Consider the following 20,498-nt stretch of genomic DNA (forward strand, 5'->3'; position numbering starts at 1 on the left):
ACGAAGATTTATTTGTCATAGCCCACCACAAATGAATCAACCGTGCTCTATTGATTTGCCATTTTCTTGGTATTTCAAACGAGTAAACTCTAATTTCATTGAAGAGCTGTGTGAGGCTCATTGATTTGTTCAGCTCTTCCTTGCGCCGCTCTTCCTTTCTCTCTCATTCACAACCTGCACAGTGTTGATCAAGCTCCGCATGACTGTCTCTGTTTCTCAATATACCACTTTTTAAAATTGTCTGGGGCCACACTCCTGTGTTACGCACACAAAGCATTTTACACCATGACAGAGTAGGTGAGGCAGAAGAAACACACAGTGCTACAGCTTCACACAGCACCACTATGGCCGAAAACACCAAGAAGTGCCCACAGAAAGTTTCACAAGTGGATTCTACCACCAAAAATATACCTGAGTAATGAGTAGGACTCCACAATCGTATTATAATCATCTATGTGCCATGTCCTGTCATGTGCGATATTGAAAATGCCTGCATGTGCCAATCACAGCTGCTGCTGTTCCCTTCACACGCAGCTCCAATTAAGCTCCTGGGTGCAGTCTGGACAAGTAACGTTAAAATAAAAGACAGACTTACAACACATAACTAACCAAAGTACTGTAGAAACAACACCAGAAGACAATTTGGCTTCTTCCTCTAAGACTGCAGGATCTTAGAGACCAGACACTGTTTTGATAGTTTTAGTCCAATCCAATGGGGGTGATAGAGGTTCCACACTGGAGCGTGAAGCAGCGGAAGCGGTGCTGTGTTCGCTCTGCTGTATCGTTGGGACGAAAGGGGAGCTGAGCCAAAACTGGTCAATCTTGATTCCTACCCTCATCTATGGTCATGAGCGATGGGTTATGACCGAGAGAAAAATGAAATTAGTTTTCTCAGAAGGGTGGCTGGGGTCTCCCTTAGAGACTTGGAGTGGAGCCGCTGCTCGGTTGTGTAGAAAGGAGCCAGTTGAGGTAGTTGAGACATCTGGTAAGGATGCCACCAGGGCGCCTTTCTATGGAGGTGTTCATGGCGCGTCCAACTGGGAGCAGACCAAGGACTAGATGGAAAATTAGATCTCTTAGCTGGCCTGGGGCCCCCCAGTCAGAGTTTGACGTGGACGATGTGGCCAGGGAAAGGGAACTCTGGGGCCCCTGCTTGAGCTGTGGGTGAAGTCAAGTGGTTGATGAGGGATGGATGGATGGATGGAAAGCGACAACAATCGATGAGTAGTTAAAATTGTCGCGTTCCACTAATATTTATTGAGTGAGATGATTCAGCCATTGTTAGATGTTGATTCTCTCTGCCCACTTTTCCACTTAAAAAGTATTGTTTACTTGGCAATAGTTTGTGCCAGTGTTATAATTGTGATGGAACATGATGAGAGTGTGTTGGGCTGTATCCAGAAATCTTTAACTGCTGACCCAGACAATCTCCCGCTGCATACTTTATTTTGAGAATGGCAAACCATTTTTGCTGACATTTTCTGAAGTTCACGTCTGAAAACAAGAGTTAAAGTCTTCATTTCTGCCCTCTTTGGGAGTAGTATTCGCATTAGCATATTTCTTTGTACTTGTGCTTCTTATTCTGAACATGAATCACTGTCTACTGTATAAAAAGCAGACAAAGTGGCTGCCTCAGCATTGACATGTAGAGGCAGTTTAGGTCAACTGACTGCGTTCACAGTTTGTGTACCTCCTCTCTCATTTGGCTGACAACGGTCACAGTTTTACTCAGTGTGGAGAAGCGTTCGAATTCAGACTTAAAATGGTGCCACTTTCTGTTGAGTAGAGATGTCCTGTCATTCCTGTAAAAGAAGAGTAAAAAAAGAAAACGATGGCACTGCCTGATAACGCAAATACTGTGTGTATTTGTAAACGCGCCTGCTGTGTGGAAACACAAGCTTATTGAGTTGCTTATTGCATACCTGCCTGCTCTGCTATTACATATGTATGGCATGCATGCATTTATAGATGCATCTCTGCCGAGATGCGTGTGTACATGCAGGAACACGCCATTTCCCACGTGTCCTTCGTCGAGCTGCTCCTCATGAATGTTACATCCTGCCAGATTGGATCGACTCACAGGCTTTAAATCTATACATCAGCAGCCACATCGCCACAGTGACAGAAGCTATAAAGACTGTGTTATGAATGAAGATGTGTTCACACCACGCAGCGTTTAAATCAGCTGTCGTGTTGGGGACAAACTATAGCAATTTCTTGTGTCATAAGTTCCCTCCAGTTCCCCCACACACTTTTATAACCACCTTTTGATCAATTCAATCTGTTTGTCTAATAGTCATAATGTTGACCTCATTCCTAGTTTGAGAAGTCGTTTCAAGGTGACAGGTTTCTATTCTTCACTATAATTTATGGCTCTAATGCTGCATAACCTGGGATATACACTTGGTGTTTGTCAAAGACAAGGATCCAAGAGGATCAGGTCCTGGAGACAAGGCAAGACTCCTCAAGACAAAGCTAAAAAAAACATGCTCATGCTGAGGACACACAAAATGGATCCTTGTTAAATATTTGTAGGAAGGACTCAGTCCTGCGCAGAATGTGAAGCGTCCTGCACATTTGAACGGTCCTTTGACGGAGTCTGATGACATAAAACAACCTTGAAATTCAGATGTGCAACTTCGGGGTCAGACACACACACACACACACACACACACACACATGCATGTTCAAACAAAAACACGACATGTTCCCCTTGCTCCAATAACTGGCTTCCCCCCCGTAATCTGAAGGGGGGAGAGAAAGAGAGATGGAGGAGGATGAGGAGTGGGTTGAGAAACAGAGAGGATAAATTATGAATTGTGTAGAGAAAGGGGCTGTGCTGCAACGGAGAATTTTAACATTTAATGATTTTTTTGCCAATGCAGCAGAAAGAGCCTAAGATGGATGCTTGCATGTTATGTTAATGTCGCTAGAACCTTCCATTAATACCCCCAGTAGGTTTTTCCAAGTGCATGCTGGGTAGGAAAAATAATACGTTTTCATTCGGCTTCACAGCAGAAATGAAGGAGAAAGGGTGTAATAGATGAAAGGGTGAGAATGAATATATTTTGTGCTGCCACCACTGTACACAGTACGGAATTTGATTACCTTGGCAACGGCAATACTTCCTCCTTCCCAATCCTGCCCTGTGTCATTGATGCATTCATTTGTCTATTTTTGACTCCCCGTACAGTACAGTGTCGTCGTAAGTGGCAGGAAAACAAAGTAGGGTAAGGGAGAGGAATGTTCTTGGAAGGCGGCGCAGCCTCACAGCATGTGGGGTAAATAATCACCTCAGAGTGTATAGATTTGGTGTAAATACGTTTGTGACAGAGACACCGATGCTGTGAATGGATTTCCTGGCGTGTGATGGATGTGGAAAAAAGGGCAGTTGAGTGGAAATGTGGAATAATTCCCCACACTGGTGTGAATCTTCTCCCCTGACAGCCTCCCGTGTATAAATATTTCACTAGCACAAATGAGACTGATCTTCTTGGTGAGTCTGTACAGTATGTTAACTGGTATATGAGAGGAAGAGAGAGAGAGAGAGAAAGAGAGGGAGATAGAAACAGAGCATGTCATGGTGTGAGGAAGAAGAGGGGGGGGTGAGAAGAAGATCTCCGAGTAAGCCTTGAGCAAAGCAGAGGGGAGGAGAGGAGAGGAAGGAGATCTGTGCATAGGGAGGCATAGTGAGGTTTGAGGTCTGATATGGAGTTTGAGCTGCTGAGCTGCTGAGCTGCCTCTCACTGAGTTGATTTTCTGCTGGAGCGGCTGAGTTGAAGACCGCTCGAGAGCATTCTGGGAAGGGAACGAGTGAGGGAGGGAACCTGTAGCTTGGACCAGTGCTGCTGCAGCAGCTTTCAGCCTGTCTAACACTGACAGATCTGGTGCTCCTCTTCTAATAGCACGGGTGAGAGTGCCGTGTGGAGCTGGATACGGCACAGGGGGGAGGAGATCACTTAGACTAGCGGGCAGCCTTGTGCAGCGTGTTGCTCAGAGAGAGAGAGAATCGGAGGAGGAGGAGGAGGAGGAGGAGGAGAGAGCAGGGCCAGATCTGCAGGCTCCATCTATTCGTCCCAGGGAGTTTTTTTTTTTTTTTTTTTTGATCAGAGCGGACAAGGCACAGCAGGTCATTAATGCTTTCTCTGTCTCTGTGCCGATGTTTTGCAGGAGTGGTGCCAGCCAAGAGGAGTCCAAAGCTGGTGGTGAGTACTATGAGCTTCAACTCTTTTGTGTGTTAATGTGGGAATGGATGTTTAATGTGATACCCCAAACTCTTCAGCTTTAGAAACATTCCTACTACCGTCCATCTTTACTGTGACCACAGTCTGTCCACGACATGCTTCTCTCTGTTTATTGTAATATCTCTGTTTTACGTCCTCTCACCGAATCTCTTCATCCCTCCACTCCTGCCACACGGCCATCCTGTGACTGATTAAGCGTAGTCCAGGCAGACCAGTGTAACAGTGACCAGCTGGTAGAGAGAGGGAGAGTTGGAGAGAGTTGGAGAGAGCAGACAGCCTCAGCTGAGGGATGAGAGAAGAGAGAGGCAGAAATAGGAGAAATTGAGGGATGATGCTGTTCGTCTAAAGGCAGTGAATCAGTTATTATATTGATGTGACATTAGACAAAAATGCATTATTGTGTTAGTTTGGACCAGATTTCTGCTTTGTCAGTTTGAATAATTCTTTATGTTGACATGTATATAGTAGAAACCAACTTACTTGTTGTTAGCTAAAGTTGTTTTGGTCTGTGATGCAATCACAGTCAAAACACCAAATACTAACAAGCTGAAAGGGCGCATGTTGCCACCTTGTGTGGGGAAGGCTGACTCGCTAAATTCAATAAATCGATTCCCCACTTGTATACTGGGAGAAGGAGTGTAGTACAATTACAACGTAACTGTGCAGAAATGTACTGACTACAGTTGTCTACAGGTATACTCCATTACCACTGGTGGAAAAAAATATCAGGTTTTTAACAGTTTTTTTGCCAGTGGGAATGTGTTTATAGTGATTAGTGGGAATGTAAGTCCCAGTAAAAAGCTGAATTTGTCTTGGTCTTGGTCTCGCTATTTTTAACCTGAGATGCACCATTTCCGGCACAAAGCCATGATGATGCACATTTATCTTCTAGCCGATGGGGTCTCAAACTCAGGGGGCCACTGAGGCTGTGTTTAGACTGCAGCCCAAATCAGATTTTTAACTTTATCCAGATTGTATATCCGCTAAAAAAAACACATGAGATCTAATTTTTCCAAAGCTTATTCAAACCACATTTACGGAGGTGGCTTCAGATGTGATTGTGATCGGATTTTTACAGATCTGCTTCAATCTGAACGCCTCGGTCGCACAAGGTAGGATTTCAAAGTGTTTTCTGTGGCCTGTAGTTATAGAAGTCCATGTGGAACGCTAGTCTATTGTCTAGTTTGGTGAGTACAGGGCTGGTCAAGTAAAAAAATAAAGTGATATCAAAGTAATAAGAAATAAGTCATAATATCAGGTTATAACTGGATATCAAGTGGCGGGCCACATGAAATCGATTGGGGCCCACAACCTCTGCTGTAGCCATTAGCATTAATGTTGGGAGCGATCCTTACTTACTTACTTTAAACTCGAGAAAGCGCTCAATATAAAACAGGAAATGAACTTAATCCCAGAAAGCAGAAGGAGGTTTTTTTCTGAACAAACTCATTCAAGGTCAGCGATGAATTCAACCGAGTGGGAAAACCTTGTGCAGCGTCCCCTCGATTTCGTCAGGAAATTGGGATTAGGATTAATTTGAAAGTGGTATCTGTCGGTGAGCGTGAGTGTGGGGGCGTCACCTATTCAGGTCACAATGGCATGTGGGATGGAGGAGGGGCGGGACTGTCACTTTGGATTGGTTTACCACAGAGGAAAAGCCAGTTTTCTCCCCCCTCTGTGTTATCTCACTGAAATGTCACACTGCATGTGACTTCATGTCAACCCACAACAACCTTTTTGCCTCCAGTTCAGAGTCTAAATCGGTGCACACAGTCAACAGAGACTGTGCTATCGGAGCACCAATGTCCACTGATCAAGTTTTATAATATAATATGTTTTATAATATAATATGTTTTATAATATGCTTGCATTAATCGAAGGTTACAGAAGAGCACAAAGTGCTTAGCGGGCCACGATTACAGGCCAACAGCAGCACAGCATTAAAACACAGTGTGCCATTAGTGGGTGTGTTGATTTAGGCACCAGTGACGTGATAACATATAAATCAGGAAGTGCAGTTTAATTAACAGACCAGTGAAGTCAAAGGGTGACTCTTAATTCAATTCGAATTCAATTTTGATTTATTAATACGGGCAAAAATCTAACGCTTGCATTAATTACCTGTTAGGGAGTGCAGTCTGAGGGGCGATAAATGGGGTTATTTATGTTGTAATATTGTCATTACATAATGATGCCAAAAGCAGAAATCCTGCTTAGGTCTTTAAAGAATGTATTTGTCACCATTAGACAGCTTTTTCTCACAGGAAGCTGAAGTTTGTTTTTCTTAACACTCACTCCCCGCACCAAAGCCTGGATTATGGTGCTTTGTGCTTTGAGTTGCAGGACAGCGTAATGCTGTTCTGTGTTTAGATGTATTTATTTTTTTAATGATAGGAATGGGATATGGTTTAGTGCCGATTCTGGTGAGAGGAAAACACACGTCAGAGATGCTGTGAGATGGACGAGGAGCATGCTGAATGCTGAATCGTCAGTCTGAATATTCCCAGTACCACTTGTTTTTTGTTAAAACAGCTCATTATTTATAAGCAACACTATCAATACCTCTATCCCACCCACCATTTGGTCTCTGTTGTTTCAATATGACACATCTTTAGTTTGAAATCAACCTTGACTCTGTCGATTCCGTGTCTTTGTTTAGTCAAATTCCCTCACATTTCAAAACCGCCTTTGTCTGGCAACCATGGAAACCAAATCATTTCTCTTCACTCTCCGGCAGACGTTTTTCCATCAGAGATGTTTCTGCTGCAACGTCTATAAAAAAGATGACCTTGGTTGCTTTTTTTCCCCCTTTCTCTTTGTCCTCCGCCAACACTTTTCTCATTCACCTCTTTTTTTGTCCCTCTGTCTCGGCCTTATCACTATCTCACCTATCACTCTCGCATTCTCTCTGCTCTCACTGCCCTCCATACCTCCATCTCACGCTTAAATCCAACTCCCATCACTCATACACCCCTCTCTCTCTCTCTCTCTCTCTCTCTCTCTCTCTCCCTCCTCACTCTCTCTCTCCCTCCCTCTGATTTCTGTCCACACAGCACCAGTTGGAGAGGAAAGACAGCCAGAGCAGCTCCCAGCACAGTGTGTGCAGCCACCGCAGCACCCACACCGACTCTCCCAGTCACCCGCCCTCTGCCATGCTGAGTGAGGTCGTGGCTCCCACTCCTGCTGCCCCCACCCAGCCGCTGCCGGGCCTGCCCCCCCAGGACCCTGCAGATGGCACCCTCACCCTCCAGAAGAAGCCGGACCCCTTTAAGATCTGGGCTCAGTCCAGGAGTATGTACGAGAGCCGATGTGAGTAAAATTCATGTCGTGTCTTTTCTCTAAAGTGCAGTTGATTTTTACATTAGGAGATTTTTTTTCTATTCCTTTCTAGACTTGTTCGTATATTAAATTAGGCTTGTTTTTTTTTTTTTCCTTGCCTCATTTGCTATTGCTATTTTGGTGAAACGAAGATCACATCGGATCACATCAGCAAGTTGTGTGGAGTTCACTGTTCACGTTTCAGTGTGGTGACCACGAGCTACGTCTCTGTGCGTGTGTTTGTGTTTGTTAATGCCTTTGTGTTTGCAAAACAACTCATCCAGTGACAAAAGGGGCCTCCGAGAGGAAAGTGTCCTTGAAAACAAGCCAAACACTGCTGTCGAGTAGTTTGGTGTGTGCATATGCATGTGTCACATGTGGGATAATAACTCAGGAAGATTTAGTTCTAGTCAGTTATCCAAGGACCTCATGATTTATAATTATCTTACACTCCGTTCTTGTTTTTGACATCTATTGGTGACAGAAAGAAAATATTGTTTCTGAGGTCAAGCAATTTCAGGACACTCGCAGCAGGAGCTTTTCACATTGACTCCCAGCCACACTTTGATAAAATGCTACCAATGCATCTCCTTCCATCTGTCAGCCCTGTGGTAAAACCTCAAAACACAGGACGTTGTTATTCTTTTTATCATCAGAAATAAAGGAAATATGAACATTTGTCTGTACTTGTGCTGTGCACAGATACAAAAACAAATCAAGGTAGAATATGGACAAAAGGCTGGAAAGTGTCTGTTTCTTCACTAACATGTGAGGAAAAGTGTGTTTTAGAGGCAATTCAAAAACTTTAAACCAGATTTTTACAATTTGGAGTTGTGATTATTGTGGTCGAGGTGTGCTTGACTGGATATTTACAAACACTTACCCTAACCAGTTACAGTTCACCTTATGAACCACTAAGCTTTGAAGGTTGAAAGTGACCACATTTAGCCAAACAGCTGCTGTCCCACTGTTATGTCCGTGGAAAATTCAAGACTGGAACACTAGAAAGAAGGCAGCTTCTTTAAAACTCCTCATTATCATTTGCCTCTTCTTCTGCTGCTGCTGCTGCTGCATCCTTGCATCACTCAGAGAGAGAGAGATACATTAAGGGTGACAAACCACAGAAAGAGGATAGATACTTTAAAAAGGGATGGTGTCATCTTCTTACTGTTTGTTAAAAAAAAATATTTTTGCACACAATTTCACACTTAGTGATTGTTGAATTGGACCTCTGCATTTAAACCATACTTTATACACAGTAGTGAACACACGCAGGAGTGCAGGACCAGTGGGCAGCACTTTTCTGTGCCCTTGCTCAGGGACGCCCCCAGTCGTTGACCTGTCGCGGGATTTGAACCAATCGTGTTCTCCTCCTTAAACAGTGGTGATATTACAGAGCAGAGTAGATCTGTGTATATGTCTCTGATGCGACGTTCCTGACACGACTGATGTTTCCAGCCAGATAAAGAGCAGTGTTCATGCCTCACATTGCAGTGTTGGTTAATGATCATCATCCGCCTGTAGAATCTAGGACTGCTGATGATTAAATATTAACTGGTTGTGGAGAGAAAAAGAGACAGCGGCTGCTTTTAACTGCAGCTGATTGGTATATCTGTTTGATAGCCCCTGTAGAAGCTGCAGACCCTTTTTTTAATTCGGCAAAGGAGGAGGGTGAAACGCACGGAACATGAAAGAGAGAAGAAAACAACAAAGGAGCCTAGATTCGGTGTGTGTTTTCACATGTGTTTGCACACACATAGAGAGACTTACATCTGCAAGTAGGTGCAGCGACGCATCCAGTGTAACTGAAATGTGAACTTTTGGGAGTTTTGCATCCCGCCAGTGCTTCGTGTCACCTGTCTCCTGATGCGGCACACAACTGCTCCTTTTACTGTTAACTTTACATTGATTACATCTCTGCAGTCATGGGTCAACAGAGGGTTAATTACAAGTCTAGCCACAGCAGTTTTAAATCACAGCGAGTGAGTTATCGAGGGAACTGTAGCACTGAAGCTAATGGGTTCACTACTGGCCTTGTGTGGCAGCCGTGCAGACAGCAGGCAGCGCTGTGGCACTGGGCAGACATCAATTTATAAAAAAAAGTCACATATGACACTGTGCTCTGTGTATTTTTTTCTCCAACTCCTTTTGCTTGCAGGGTTTTGGGTGATGTAGGCATGAAATAAGAAAGCAACACAGGGCAGAGCAACCACTGGTAGTGGCAATGGTGTTCATCTCCTATTAGTAGTGGTTTCAAAAAGGTACAAACGTCCTTTGTATACTTGTTGATTTATATCATGAAAGAGGCTATGGATTTGCCACCAGTCCAAGATTTAAAATGAAGAAAGTGGGAATGAAGAAATGAGCGGATAGTTGCACGTGTGATAAGAAGGACAGCGATTCTAAAATAGAGGAGTGCACATGTGGTAAATGAAGGCTAATAAAAGTGATCGAATCCGAATCCAGCAATAACACAACTGGACGTTTATGTGAATGTGTGCAAGCTGCAAAGATGCTAATCAGTCAGTTCTTTGCTGTTCAGTGGTCGGTGTCCGTGGATTTCTCTCACGGTTCCTCTCGTGTGTTTCAGTGCCAGATTCTCAGGAGCAGGACATCTTTCTCTGGCGGAAGGACACGGGCTTCGGTTTTCGCATCCTGGGAGGAAATGAGCCAGGGGAGCCTGTAAGTATCACTCCACCGTTAAATCTCATCAATAACGAATAATTAAAGGTGTTTTTGTATGAGGTCATGATACATTATCTGCTGAGTGTGCCACCATTCACACCACTGTTTCCAAAGAACCACCCGAGAGAACAATATTTTTCTAGCCTAGCTAATGCCAGAGTCTGCAAAAGGGTGTAGTCACCTCCCACCTTCAAGACCTGACGTGGATGAGAATGCCTCTGTACCCAATTGGATAGACATACAGCCAATCAGAGCAAGGATCAATGATGCAGAGTGCCGGAAAAACGTGTCAACAAACATGCTTGTTGTAGTTTTCTAGGAGTGATGGTTATCCAATAATGGTGTCTAACGACTTTTGCTCAGGGTTTGCAAATCACCCACAGACTATTATATGCAACACTCACTCTCCTGCACCAAAGTCCAGAGTCTGTTCAGATTTACCTCAGTGACACAAACTTACCACCAGAGGCAGCAGTTGACGAGCGGCTCCTGTATCGGCACAAGCTGAAAACATAGATTTTACTTTAAGTGCAGGACAGTGATGGGTTTACTCACTTCAGTTTAATGGTGAGAAAAACATTCTTGTTCTTTCGGTAGATGTCTACAGGAATGTTTTCAGTGAGGCCGATTGTGTGTAAACAATTTGTCAATAACTCATACAACCACACTTGTACTTTTAAAGCACACATGAACGCGTTTGGTAGATTCCGCCCGTCCTTCTTGTGCTTTATTGTTTGCAGCGGCAGTCAATCCCGAGTAGAACACAGTCCTAACACATCACTCTCTCGCTCTAACTGGAGTTGTTCTCTGGAGGATCTTATAGACAGCTTGTTAAGAACGTCAAAGGCCTTAGCCAGCGATCCTTCTGGATGCAAGCCGTGTTTGTCTTAAAAGCAAGGGAGCAAGAGGCGGGAGAAGAAGGCAGAAATAGAGGATAAACTAAATGGAGGCAGGCTTCAGGTCAACCTCACAAGATTTGGTACCAGAGACAATAGTTGTGCACTTGTTTCGGATTCTGTTTTTTGTTGTTGTGTTTTTTTTTACGTAAACTCCCACACAAAGCCTGGAGCACAAAACTGTCTGTGTGGCCCCAATACGTTACACAGGCTTTCTTGATTTCTTCAAACTCCTGCCCCAAATACCTGTACGTAATGCAACAGCAGTCTCAGTCATGCTGAGGAGATAAGGAGACTCACTTCGTCTCTGTAGTCTCTTGGCTGATAGAATCATTTACTCTTCAAATCATTCCATTCCATTAAATCCGGTGGAATGACTCTCAATTAGCCACCTTCAATTATATCAATTACAACCCTTAATTCACATTGCAGCGTATTCCAGTCATGATATGATAAATGACTTGACAAAAAGCGCTTAAAGCACGCAGCTGTTAATCCACGCAGTGATCTGCAGTGTGTTCGTCGATGGTTTTAAAGCTGCAGTGCTTACATTTCTGTGATTTTTTTTTTGCTCTTGATGGTGTTGTTATTCTGCCTCTGTTTGGTCTCTGCGAACAGAAAGGATGTAGCGTTATTTGTATGCAGTGTCCGGCTGAAAACAGGTTCTGAAAAGCACTGTTATCAGACCTGACTGAGGGAGTGTTTGTGCATAAACACAGAGAGCGAGTCATGCGGAGCCGACAGACTTACTCTGCATCGCGTGAACTCATTTGGTTTGAACGCAAAAGACGTTTGTTTGTATGTGAAAGTTGCAAACTACACATTTAAAGGCCTATTTTCTTTCATTGCTTTTTAACCTTGCACTTCCTGAGCTCCAGGTTAACCAGTGCACTGCATTTCATTCAGTCTTCCCGAATCTTGTTGAAGAGAAGTCTTTTAAGTCCACAGGAATAAGTAATTAACAAATTTAACCTTTCGATAAATAGGGCATTTAATCAGAATGACAGAATGAGCCTCCTTTAGCGACTGCAATATTTTCTACAGTCTGTGTATATAAAGACACACAAACCATTTCATACCCCCTTTATTGACTCTGACATGCGAGATCAAAGAGTTTTTACTGCAGACACAAACAATTTGGTGTCAATAAACCCAAAAATGACCATGTCCAAAAGGCAACACTCTCAAAACATCAATTTTTAGAGCTTCTCCTTTGAATTAGTTCCATTATATGAAAAGCAGGCGATTGGCCTTTGACATGAGTATACATCCTCTGAATCTGCCCGAAGAAAAAACTCTTTCAAGTCTCGTGTTTGGTGTGTTTGCCTTATTTCAGATCTACATAGGGCACATAGTGAAGTACGGCGCAGCAGATGAGGACGGGCGCCTGCGGTCGGGCGATGAGCTCATCTGTGTAGACGGCACAGCGGTGGTGGGCAAGTCCCACCAGCTGGTTGTGCAGCTGATGCAGCAGGCTGCCAAACAGGGACATGTCAACCTCACCGTCAGGCGCAAGACCCCTGGATTTGGAGGTGACGACGAGTTTTACAACACACTTGCCACCTCCTAACACAAATACTTGTCTTAAAGTTGTAGAAATACAGTGTCTGACCAGGCTCTTCTGCCCCATTGCCAGGGTCAAAAGGAGAAGGTGACGTTCCTCCATCGCCGGCCTCCTCCCACCACAGCAGCACCCAGGCTCCCAGCCTGACCGAGGGCAAGCGGACGCCCCAGGGCAGCCAGAACTCGCTCAACACCGTCAGCTCGGGCAGTGGATCCACCAGCGGCATAGGCAGCGGTGGCGGAGGTGGCAGCGGAAGTGCGGTGGTGCCCGCCTCCCTGCAGCCGTACGACGTGGAGATCCAGCGCGGAGAGAACGAGGGCTTCGGGTTCGTCATCGTGTCGTCCGTGTCCAGGCCTGACGCCGGCACCACCTTCAGTGAGTGAGACAGACTGAGCTGCAGCTGGCAGAGATTGATGGGAATTTCTATCCAGTCTGACATGAGCATTTATTTTGTTTGTCGCGGGCTGACTCTCTTTGACCTCAGACGATAACATGATTCAGTTTTGATTTTAATCCAACGCAACGCTTTCATCGTTTGGGTATTTCCAATCTGGATGGGTGCATGTTGCATGAATAGTTTGTCTGATGATTGGTGTTTTCTGTTGGGATTTATTTACTCTGAAAACAAACAGGGCTGCACAATGTATATCAGAAAATCCCAATATTAACATGCACACTTTTAAAAATGATGTTCATTCATTCATCGTTTTTATCCTCCACAATTGTTAAAATTATTACATCAGCAGTAAATTCTATACATAAGCTTATTTAGTGTTTTAATTATTTAGTGTTTAATGTTGTTATTCACTTCATTTCACATTTATTTTTGTTTGTTTTTGATATTAATAGATTTATTTTTTGACGTACGCATGCAGTATGCATCATTCCATATAAAAACAAAGACATTTACTTTGAAATTTGTGAGATATCATCACGTATATCTATACTTTTAAGATATCTATACCCAACAGTTGTTTTTGCCACTTTTTTCTTGACCAGACTAGACGGTCACTGGCCCCCAGTTCATTTGAGTGTGACCTCTGCTTTGAGAAATATCAAAAAATGGTTGTTTTTAAGAAAGACATTAACACATTATACTTACATCTTGGTTGTATTTATTACAAGTCATATCATCATATTGATTTTTATTATCTCAATATTGTGCAGCCCTGCTCACGAACGGCAATATTCTGCTCTCAAAATGGCACAGAGCACGATTATACCACTGCTGTGAAGAATTAAAAAACGAATGCCCATCATTTGATCGGGATTCTGCAGGTTTGAGCAGATTAAACGTGAGAGCTTTTGATCCTTTTTAATACTGCAGTGTATGAAACATTAAAACAACTTCATAGTGCCTTTAGTAGGAAGGTAAGGTGGAAAACCAGAGGGAGTGTTATGGTCATGAATTATTTGTCACTATAGCACACGTTTTTCAGCATCTCCTAGCAATATATAACAAAAACAACTAATAAATATGTATGTGCGTGTGTGTGTGTGTGTGTGTGTACTGAACCTTAGGGTCAAATATTGAAACCCCACTGTCCTTGAATAAATAAACATAACTAGAAATCAGATACGTTTTATACCACAAGAATGAGAATTAGGAGGCAAACACCAAGTCATTATTAAATTGAACCTAAATGACAGAATGAGCCTCTTTTTGCCACTGTAATATTTGCTACAGTTGCTTAATATAAAGGCACGTAAACCATTTTAAACCACCATTTATAGACAAGATCTCTTATTCAAGAATTTTGCGAAAAAGAAATGAAGGAGTTTTCACGGTGCGCTTTTCAAACATTTGCAGACACGCACAAGAATTTACTCTTTAAAAAAAACCCAGTAACAGTCTCGAAGCATTCACACAGTGATCATGAATGCACAAACGAAATGACGGATGCCATCTTCTGCTCGCATTTTTTACGGCCTCTACTCACAGAGTTCATTCCATTATATGAATAGCAAGCAACTGGAATTTGACATGAGTGACACGAGTGCTTAATGCTGTGGACTGAGGTCACAAACCTGCTGTCACAAGCTCATGGAGAAAGAAATCTGTCCGTGTGCCGAGGACAGTCCCTCAGGATCGGGCCGTCTAGAACTTTGTCACAGACACCATCATCACAGATTCATGGCTCACAGCTGCCCTCGCCAATTCATTCAGCATGTAATTGGACTCTACTCAGCAAAGTATATATCTGTCTATACCATTTACGCGTCACAGATAAAAGCGGCAGCGGCGCATGAATTAAAGCCGCCCGGGCGCCGAAGAGGAATTGCAGAAGCTGTCCTCGACCAAATTTGGTATTTACCCTCCAAGTGATTCATTTTCAACACCAATGTCATGCCAAGGTTCCTTTGCGTAGTTAGCCATTATGAAGACGCACGGTGGTGCGTCACGGGAAAAAAAAACACAAGAATGGATGAATGAGGTGTAACATTGACTGTCAAGTGAAACGTCACTGATTCCAAGGCCGACAGTGTTGCTGTGCAAAACACAGTGCAATAAAGAACGTACTGTATGCTTTATACCAAAGTTGTCAAAATGGTGACACATGCGGCCCAACCTCCAATATCATGTTGTATTGAAAACACACCTGCCAGCCAAATAATAGAATATAATACTATGTTTTCCCCCATTTGTTTTCCCCCCTGTTGACTAGAGTAGACATTCCTTGGCCCCAGGTTGCGCTAATCCAACTAACCAAACCATTAAAATACTTGGAAACATGTCAGTCCAACTAAAAATCAAATGTTGTCAAAGTCAAACTAACACGCCCAGATAATGTGTCTGAAATCAAATTACTATTGCATGTAGAGTTCAATGGGACCCTAGGTGCCCTGCGCATGTTCCACAGTTGACCCGAAATAATACAACGGCAAGAAAAACATAATAAAATCCAGACTGCTCTACTTTTGTACTGCACGGAGACTGGAGTCCTGCTCTGTCAGCAGAAATAATTCAAAATGTTAAAGGCAAAGGATGGTTACACTGAAAAACAGTTAACTAGCCCACAGCTTAAAGGAATACTTCACTGAGACATTTAGCTTTGTTTTACTAGAATAGGGGTAGTATTTTGGAAAAATTGTGCTTCCCACCCTGAGTTTCCCCTGAGTCGAGAAATATCTTCATTCTTTTTCTTTGTTACGTGCCCACCAGTGGACACTTGGTCCGAGGCTTGAAACTGCAACACTAATTCTACACTTTTTAGACCAACTCGTAGGGGGACGGGACCTCATTCCCAGAATGTAAACAGTGTCCACCATCTTTGCTAACAGTTACGCTAACAGGACAAAGAAAAGAATGAAGATATTTCTCAACTCAGGGTAAACTGAGGTTGGGAAGTATTCCTTTTAAGATGTTTTGGTCTGTGACGTGACTGCAAAACGCCTAATAATAACAAGTTGAAATAGCAGTATATAGCCACCTAGCGTAGCGGAGGTGTACACACACAGAGGAGTACCTACTAGTGTTTGTATACAGGGACAAGGACAGCAGCCCAATTAAATGGCATAGTTGTGTTACAACCCGACTTAGCCGTGCATGGAAACTGATCCCGTGAGCCGAGAGTGTTGCTTTGCAAGAATTAATGTGATATTAATAACGTCACCAGTGACTGTCTCACCCAGCAGCCATGTCTAAATGTCTACCAGTCGTTTGAGGTTGCTGCTTGCCGCTGCCTCATTGCGCTGCCCCGTCATGACTGCTTTCGGGAGGATTAAATGAACAGACTTTGAGCTTTCATGTGGTGATCTGGGATTGTGCTGTAGCGTCGCACACTCTCACATTAATGGATTCCAACTATGTGGGACATGAAATCTGAATTCTGACAGATCTGAGGAGTGTGTAGTTAAAAAAAAAAAACACAAACACAGCTCTCAGGATTCTCCTTGAGAAGTGTTCTAGGTGTTTTTTTTTTTTTCAATTTTCTTTTAGCTTGAAGCATTTTCTAGCTAATTCAATCTCTCATTTACCATGGAAACCATTTTAGTGCAGTTTTGCTGGGCCCATCCCCCAATATTTCTCTTCCATTTATGACCCGGCATTGGTGTTGTGTGTAGAGATTAGGTTGTCTTTCATGAGTACCTGTCACACCGAGTAATGTTCCATAACATGTCATATAGACAGTGACACGACACGAGTGCATGAACTAGTTTTGAGTCTGATAAAGTTACTGTTCCTGTTCAGCAACAGCATGGTAACAGTTTCATTGTAAAGCGGTAATATCATGGGGTTTCAATCTTATTTCTAATGTAATTTTCTAGATAACAGACAATCGAATGGTGAAACTGCAGAGTGTAGCATACGCTGGGCTCCTCTTACCACCCCTCCCTTTACCAAGCATGTCAGGAAAGCACCACTACTACATTGAGTCAGAGTGTATTTGAATAAAGGGCGGGTGAAGCCAAATCCTATCTTTAAGTGGTCGCAGAAGGATGCATTTTTATGCCAGGTGTGAACAGTTGTACTTAACTCTGACCACTGGCTGTTACCATGGTATGACTGTAATATTATCTCCAAGCCATTCCCTGGGTGCTTCGTTAGAAATAAGATATAAGATAGGTCTATTACCATCTTATATCTGAGCTATTATCTAAAGTGTTGCCAAAGAAATGTACTGGATGGAAAGGGGAGCGGAGTGAGAGTGCGATATGGAGGGAGGGAAGTGAAGATCCTCAGCGTCTGCTCAGGGCTTCTGTGTAAACAAGACATGTAATATTCAACACCGTCACTCCCGTGCAGTTTTGTCAGAATGGCATTGCTTGCATCAAACCACATGATAGTGAGGTCATATATATAATCTAGAGGCTGGAGCTTTGTGCTCACTGATCCCTGACATCCCAGAGGTGTGTGTGGTGTAGGCTGTGGCCAGTGTATTGACAGGCTGTCAAGAATCGGCCACAGTGAGCCCTGATTGGTTGCATATGTTTCACAGTTTATTGATTTACATGTCAGGTAGTGGGGGGTAGAGGACATCTTCTGCATATTCCCAAGGTTTGGGGAGTACTCTGCGTATGTACTGACTGCAACATGTGTAGAACACCAATGATTTTTCTCTGGGTGAACTGAGGTGTGGTGATTTGGATAATTAATCTTTCTGTTTTTCCTCTCTTTCTCTGTTTTCCCTGTCTGTCCTTTCCCCTTCGAATTCAACACAACATCAAATCAAACAATCACTATTACATCCAAACAATACACACGCAAACAAACATGTATATTTGACACAAAAGCTGGAAATGCTTGTGTGGCAATGCCCCACAAAATAGGCCGCATCATCGAGGGCAGCCCGGCAGACCGATGTGGGAAGCTGAAAGTCGGGGACCGAATATTGGCCGTCAACGGATGCTCCATCACCAATAAGTCGCACTCGGACATCGTGAACCTGATCAAGGAGGCTGGGAACACAGTCTCGCTCAGGATCATCCCCGGTGATGGTAAGCATCACACGGCTGTTTCATAATGCAGTATATGATGTGACTTATTCATGGTAGTGGTGGGAAGAAAAGGGCACTGCTGCTATTCACAGGCAAGAGCACTTTGCAACAGGGTGTGAACCCTGCATGTTTCAGAGTGAGTCACTGAGTAGGAGGAAAGTTGACCTCGGAGACACACACACACACACACAACTACTGTAGCACTAACTCTTGTTTTTGTTTTTGTCGCCATTTTGCAATATCTTGTCAGCCCAAAAGGATTTAAAAAAAAAATAAAAAATACTGCTCTAACACTGCTTTAATCAAGTGCTTCCTCTCGGTGTTAATCTCCTCTGCTTATTTTACGGAAGGAAATAGAGCTGCGTTTTATCTCAGTGCAAGCAGGGTCCTGTAGGGGATTAAAATGCCTAAATAACTACAAATCAAACAGGGAAATAACACTTTATGTTTTTATAAACATAGTTCATTTTTATGTATATATTTACATAATGTAATTATGTGAACAAGACATTGTACGTTTAGTCATTATATACTGCATATCCCGAGTGACACCACACGGAACACTGTCGATGCCAAAATCGTGGAGAATGCCACAACATTTATTTGAATAAACAGTCGCATTCATTTTTCACCGACTTATACAGTATTTATGAAGAGGTTGGGACCGCTGTGTTAAGTCTTCTCCTGTACGTCGCAAAGATTGTCAATGGAGTTAAGGTCTGGACAATCAATGTGTGTAATGAATGATTCATCCGCTGTCTACCGCTTCATCCTCCACATGAGCGTCGCGGTGTTGCTGGTGCCAATCCCAGCTGACTTAGGGGTACAACACTAGCTATAGAGACGGCGGTCAATCCAGGGTGTCCCAGTAACCTGTGCATGTTTTTGGAATATGGGAGGAAACTGGAGAACCTGGAGAACCCGGACAGAACCAACGCACTAACGCAGAACTAACGATTATTTTCATAATCGATTCATCTGTTGATTATTTTCTCGATTAATCGTTTGGTCCATATAAAAAAAAAATGTTGATCAGTGTTCGTCTAACCTGGAAATTATGATGTTCTCCAATGTCTTGTTTTTGTCCACAAACCAAACATGATTCACTTTGAATGATTTCTTTGTTATTTGGAGCAAAGAAACAAAGAAAATAAAAACAAAAACAATCAGAAATCCTGTTTTAATAATGAAAAAAAGCTTAAAACCGATTCATCCATTATCAAAATAGTTGACGACTAGCTCTGCCGGGCAGTATCTATCGATGCGGTGGACATGAGACTTCCTCTGTGTCTTACGAGGTCAGAATTAAAACCCTACTGTTGTAGTCAATAATCAGACTCAAAGTGAAAAAGGATGGCCCTGTTGTACCACTTTATCCTACAACAAGAAAGAGAAGCCCTGACTCAGCGCGTGGTCCAGCTCTTGGCACATGCCATGGATTTCTCATCCACTGACCACTGCAGTGACCTGCTGGCAGATTCCTCAGAATGCTGCAGTTCATCTGGTCTTTGTGCACAGCAGTGCACCGACCTCCACTGGCTAATCACGGTCACCAGAATCAAATTCAAGCCTCTTACAAGCTCACCTACAGATCGACTTTTAGGTTGGCATCCATTCCAACACCATGCAGTCATAGGTTTCATAACGCCCTCTCAGCCCCTGCTGCAGCACATTCATATTTCACTGTGGTATCAAATACTTTTTATTATTAATAACAATGGATGACATAGGTGGCAAGGAGTTATAATCCCAACTATGGCACAAAGGCGAGGGCACGAAAACCTGGCTGAGCTCAAGGTTTAAACTTCAAATGTCAAAAACGACAAGAAATAAAACTGGAATGCTTCAGAAGGAACGATGATCTGGCAGAGAATAAAGAGGAAAGGTTGAGTATATAATATAATAATAATAATATATACTCAGCCTTTCCCTATTATAAAAAGGGTCTCAAACTCAAATGACGATGCCAGGATGGGCAATAAAAATATATATTAGTGATGATAGATATTTCACACAGACAATAGTGTCTGTGTTGATAGAGAACGATACATAGTTCACAATAAAAATGTGTATATGATGCTAAATGAATCTAAAAATTATTATAAAATATTATTTTTTTGGGTGTTTTTTTAATTCATGTATTTCAAATAATGAAAGTGTGAGCTCAGTCAGCTGATTAAGTTCATAAATGGTGGATACACAAGGACTATTTATTTATTTATTGCTCTATTTGATTATTTTAACAGATGATGAACTGTTTGTACGCACTGGAAAATGCTATTTTGTACATATGTTAGGGTCAAGGTGAACCTTTATAGACTTACTTTTATAAAGCACATTTGAAACCAACCA

The 20,498-nt window shown here is 42.9% G+C and overlaps 1 protein-coding gene across 18 annotated transcripts in view; it reads left to right on the forward strand.

Annotated features, from left to right (window-relative positions):
• The window catches only part of LOC131469025 (membrane-associated guanylate kinase, WW and PDZ domain-containing protein 1-like), a 114,507-nt gene that overhangs the window by 84,772 nt on the left and 9,237 nt on the right, over positions 1-20,498 (forward strand). For all 18 annotated transcript variants that reach the window (XM_058643844.1, XM_058643846.1, XM_058643828.1 and 15 more), the window contains 6 exons: positions 4,171-4,205; positions 7,298-7,553; positions 10,153-10,244; positions 12,480-12,675; positions 12,780-13,082; positions 17,943-18,146. In XM_058643844.1, the coding sequence (XP_058499827.1) occupies positions 4,171-4,205; positions 7,298-7,553; positions 10,153-10,244; positions 12,480-12,675; positions 12,780-13,082; positions 17,943-18,146 (1,086 nt within the window). The remainder of the gene's footprint in view (positions 1-4,170; positions 4,206-7,297; positions 7,554-10,152; positions 10,245-12,479; positions 12,676-12,779; positions 13,083-17,942; positions 18,147-20,498) is intronic.

This window comes from Solea solea, chromosome 11, assembly GCF_958295425.1.
Source record: "Solea solea chromosome 11, fSolSol10.1, whole genome shotgun sequence".
Taxonomy (NCBI): Eukaryota; Metazoa; Chordata; class Actinopteri; order Pleuronectiformes; family Soleidae; genus Solea; species Solea solea.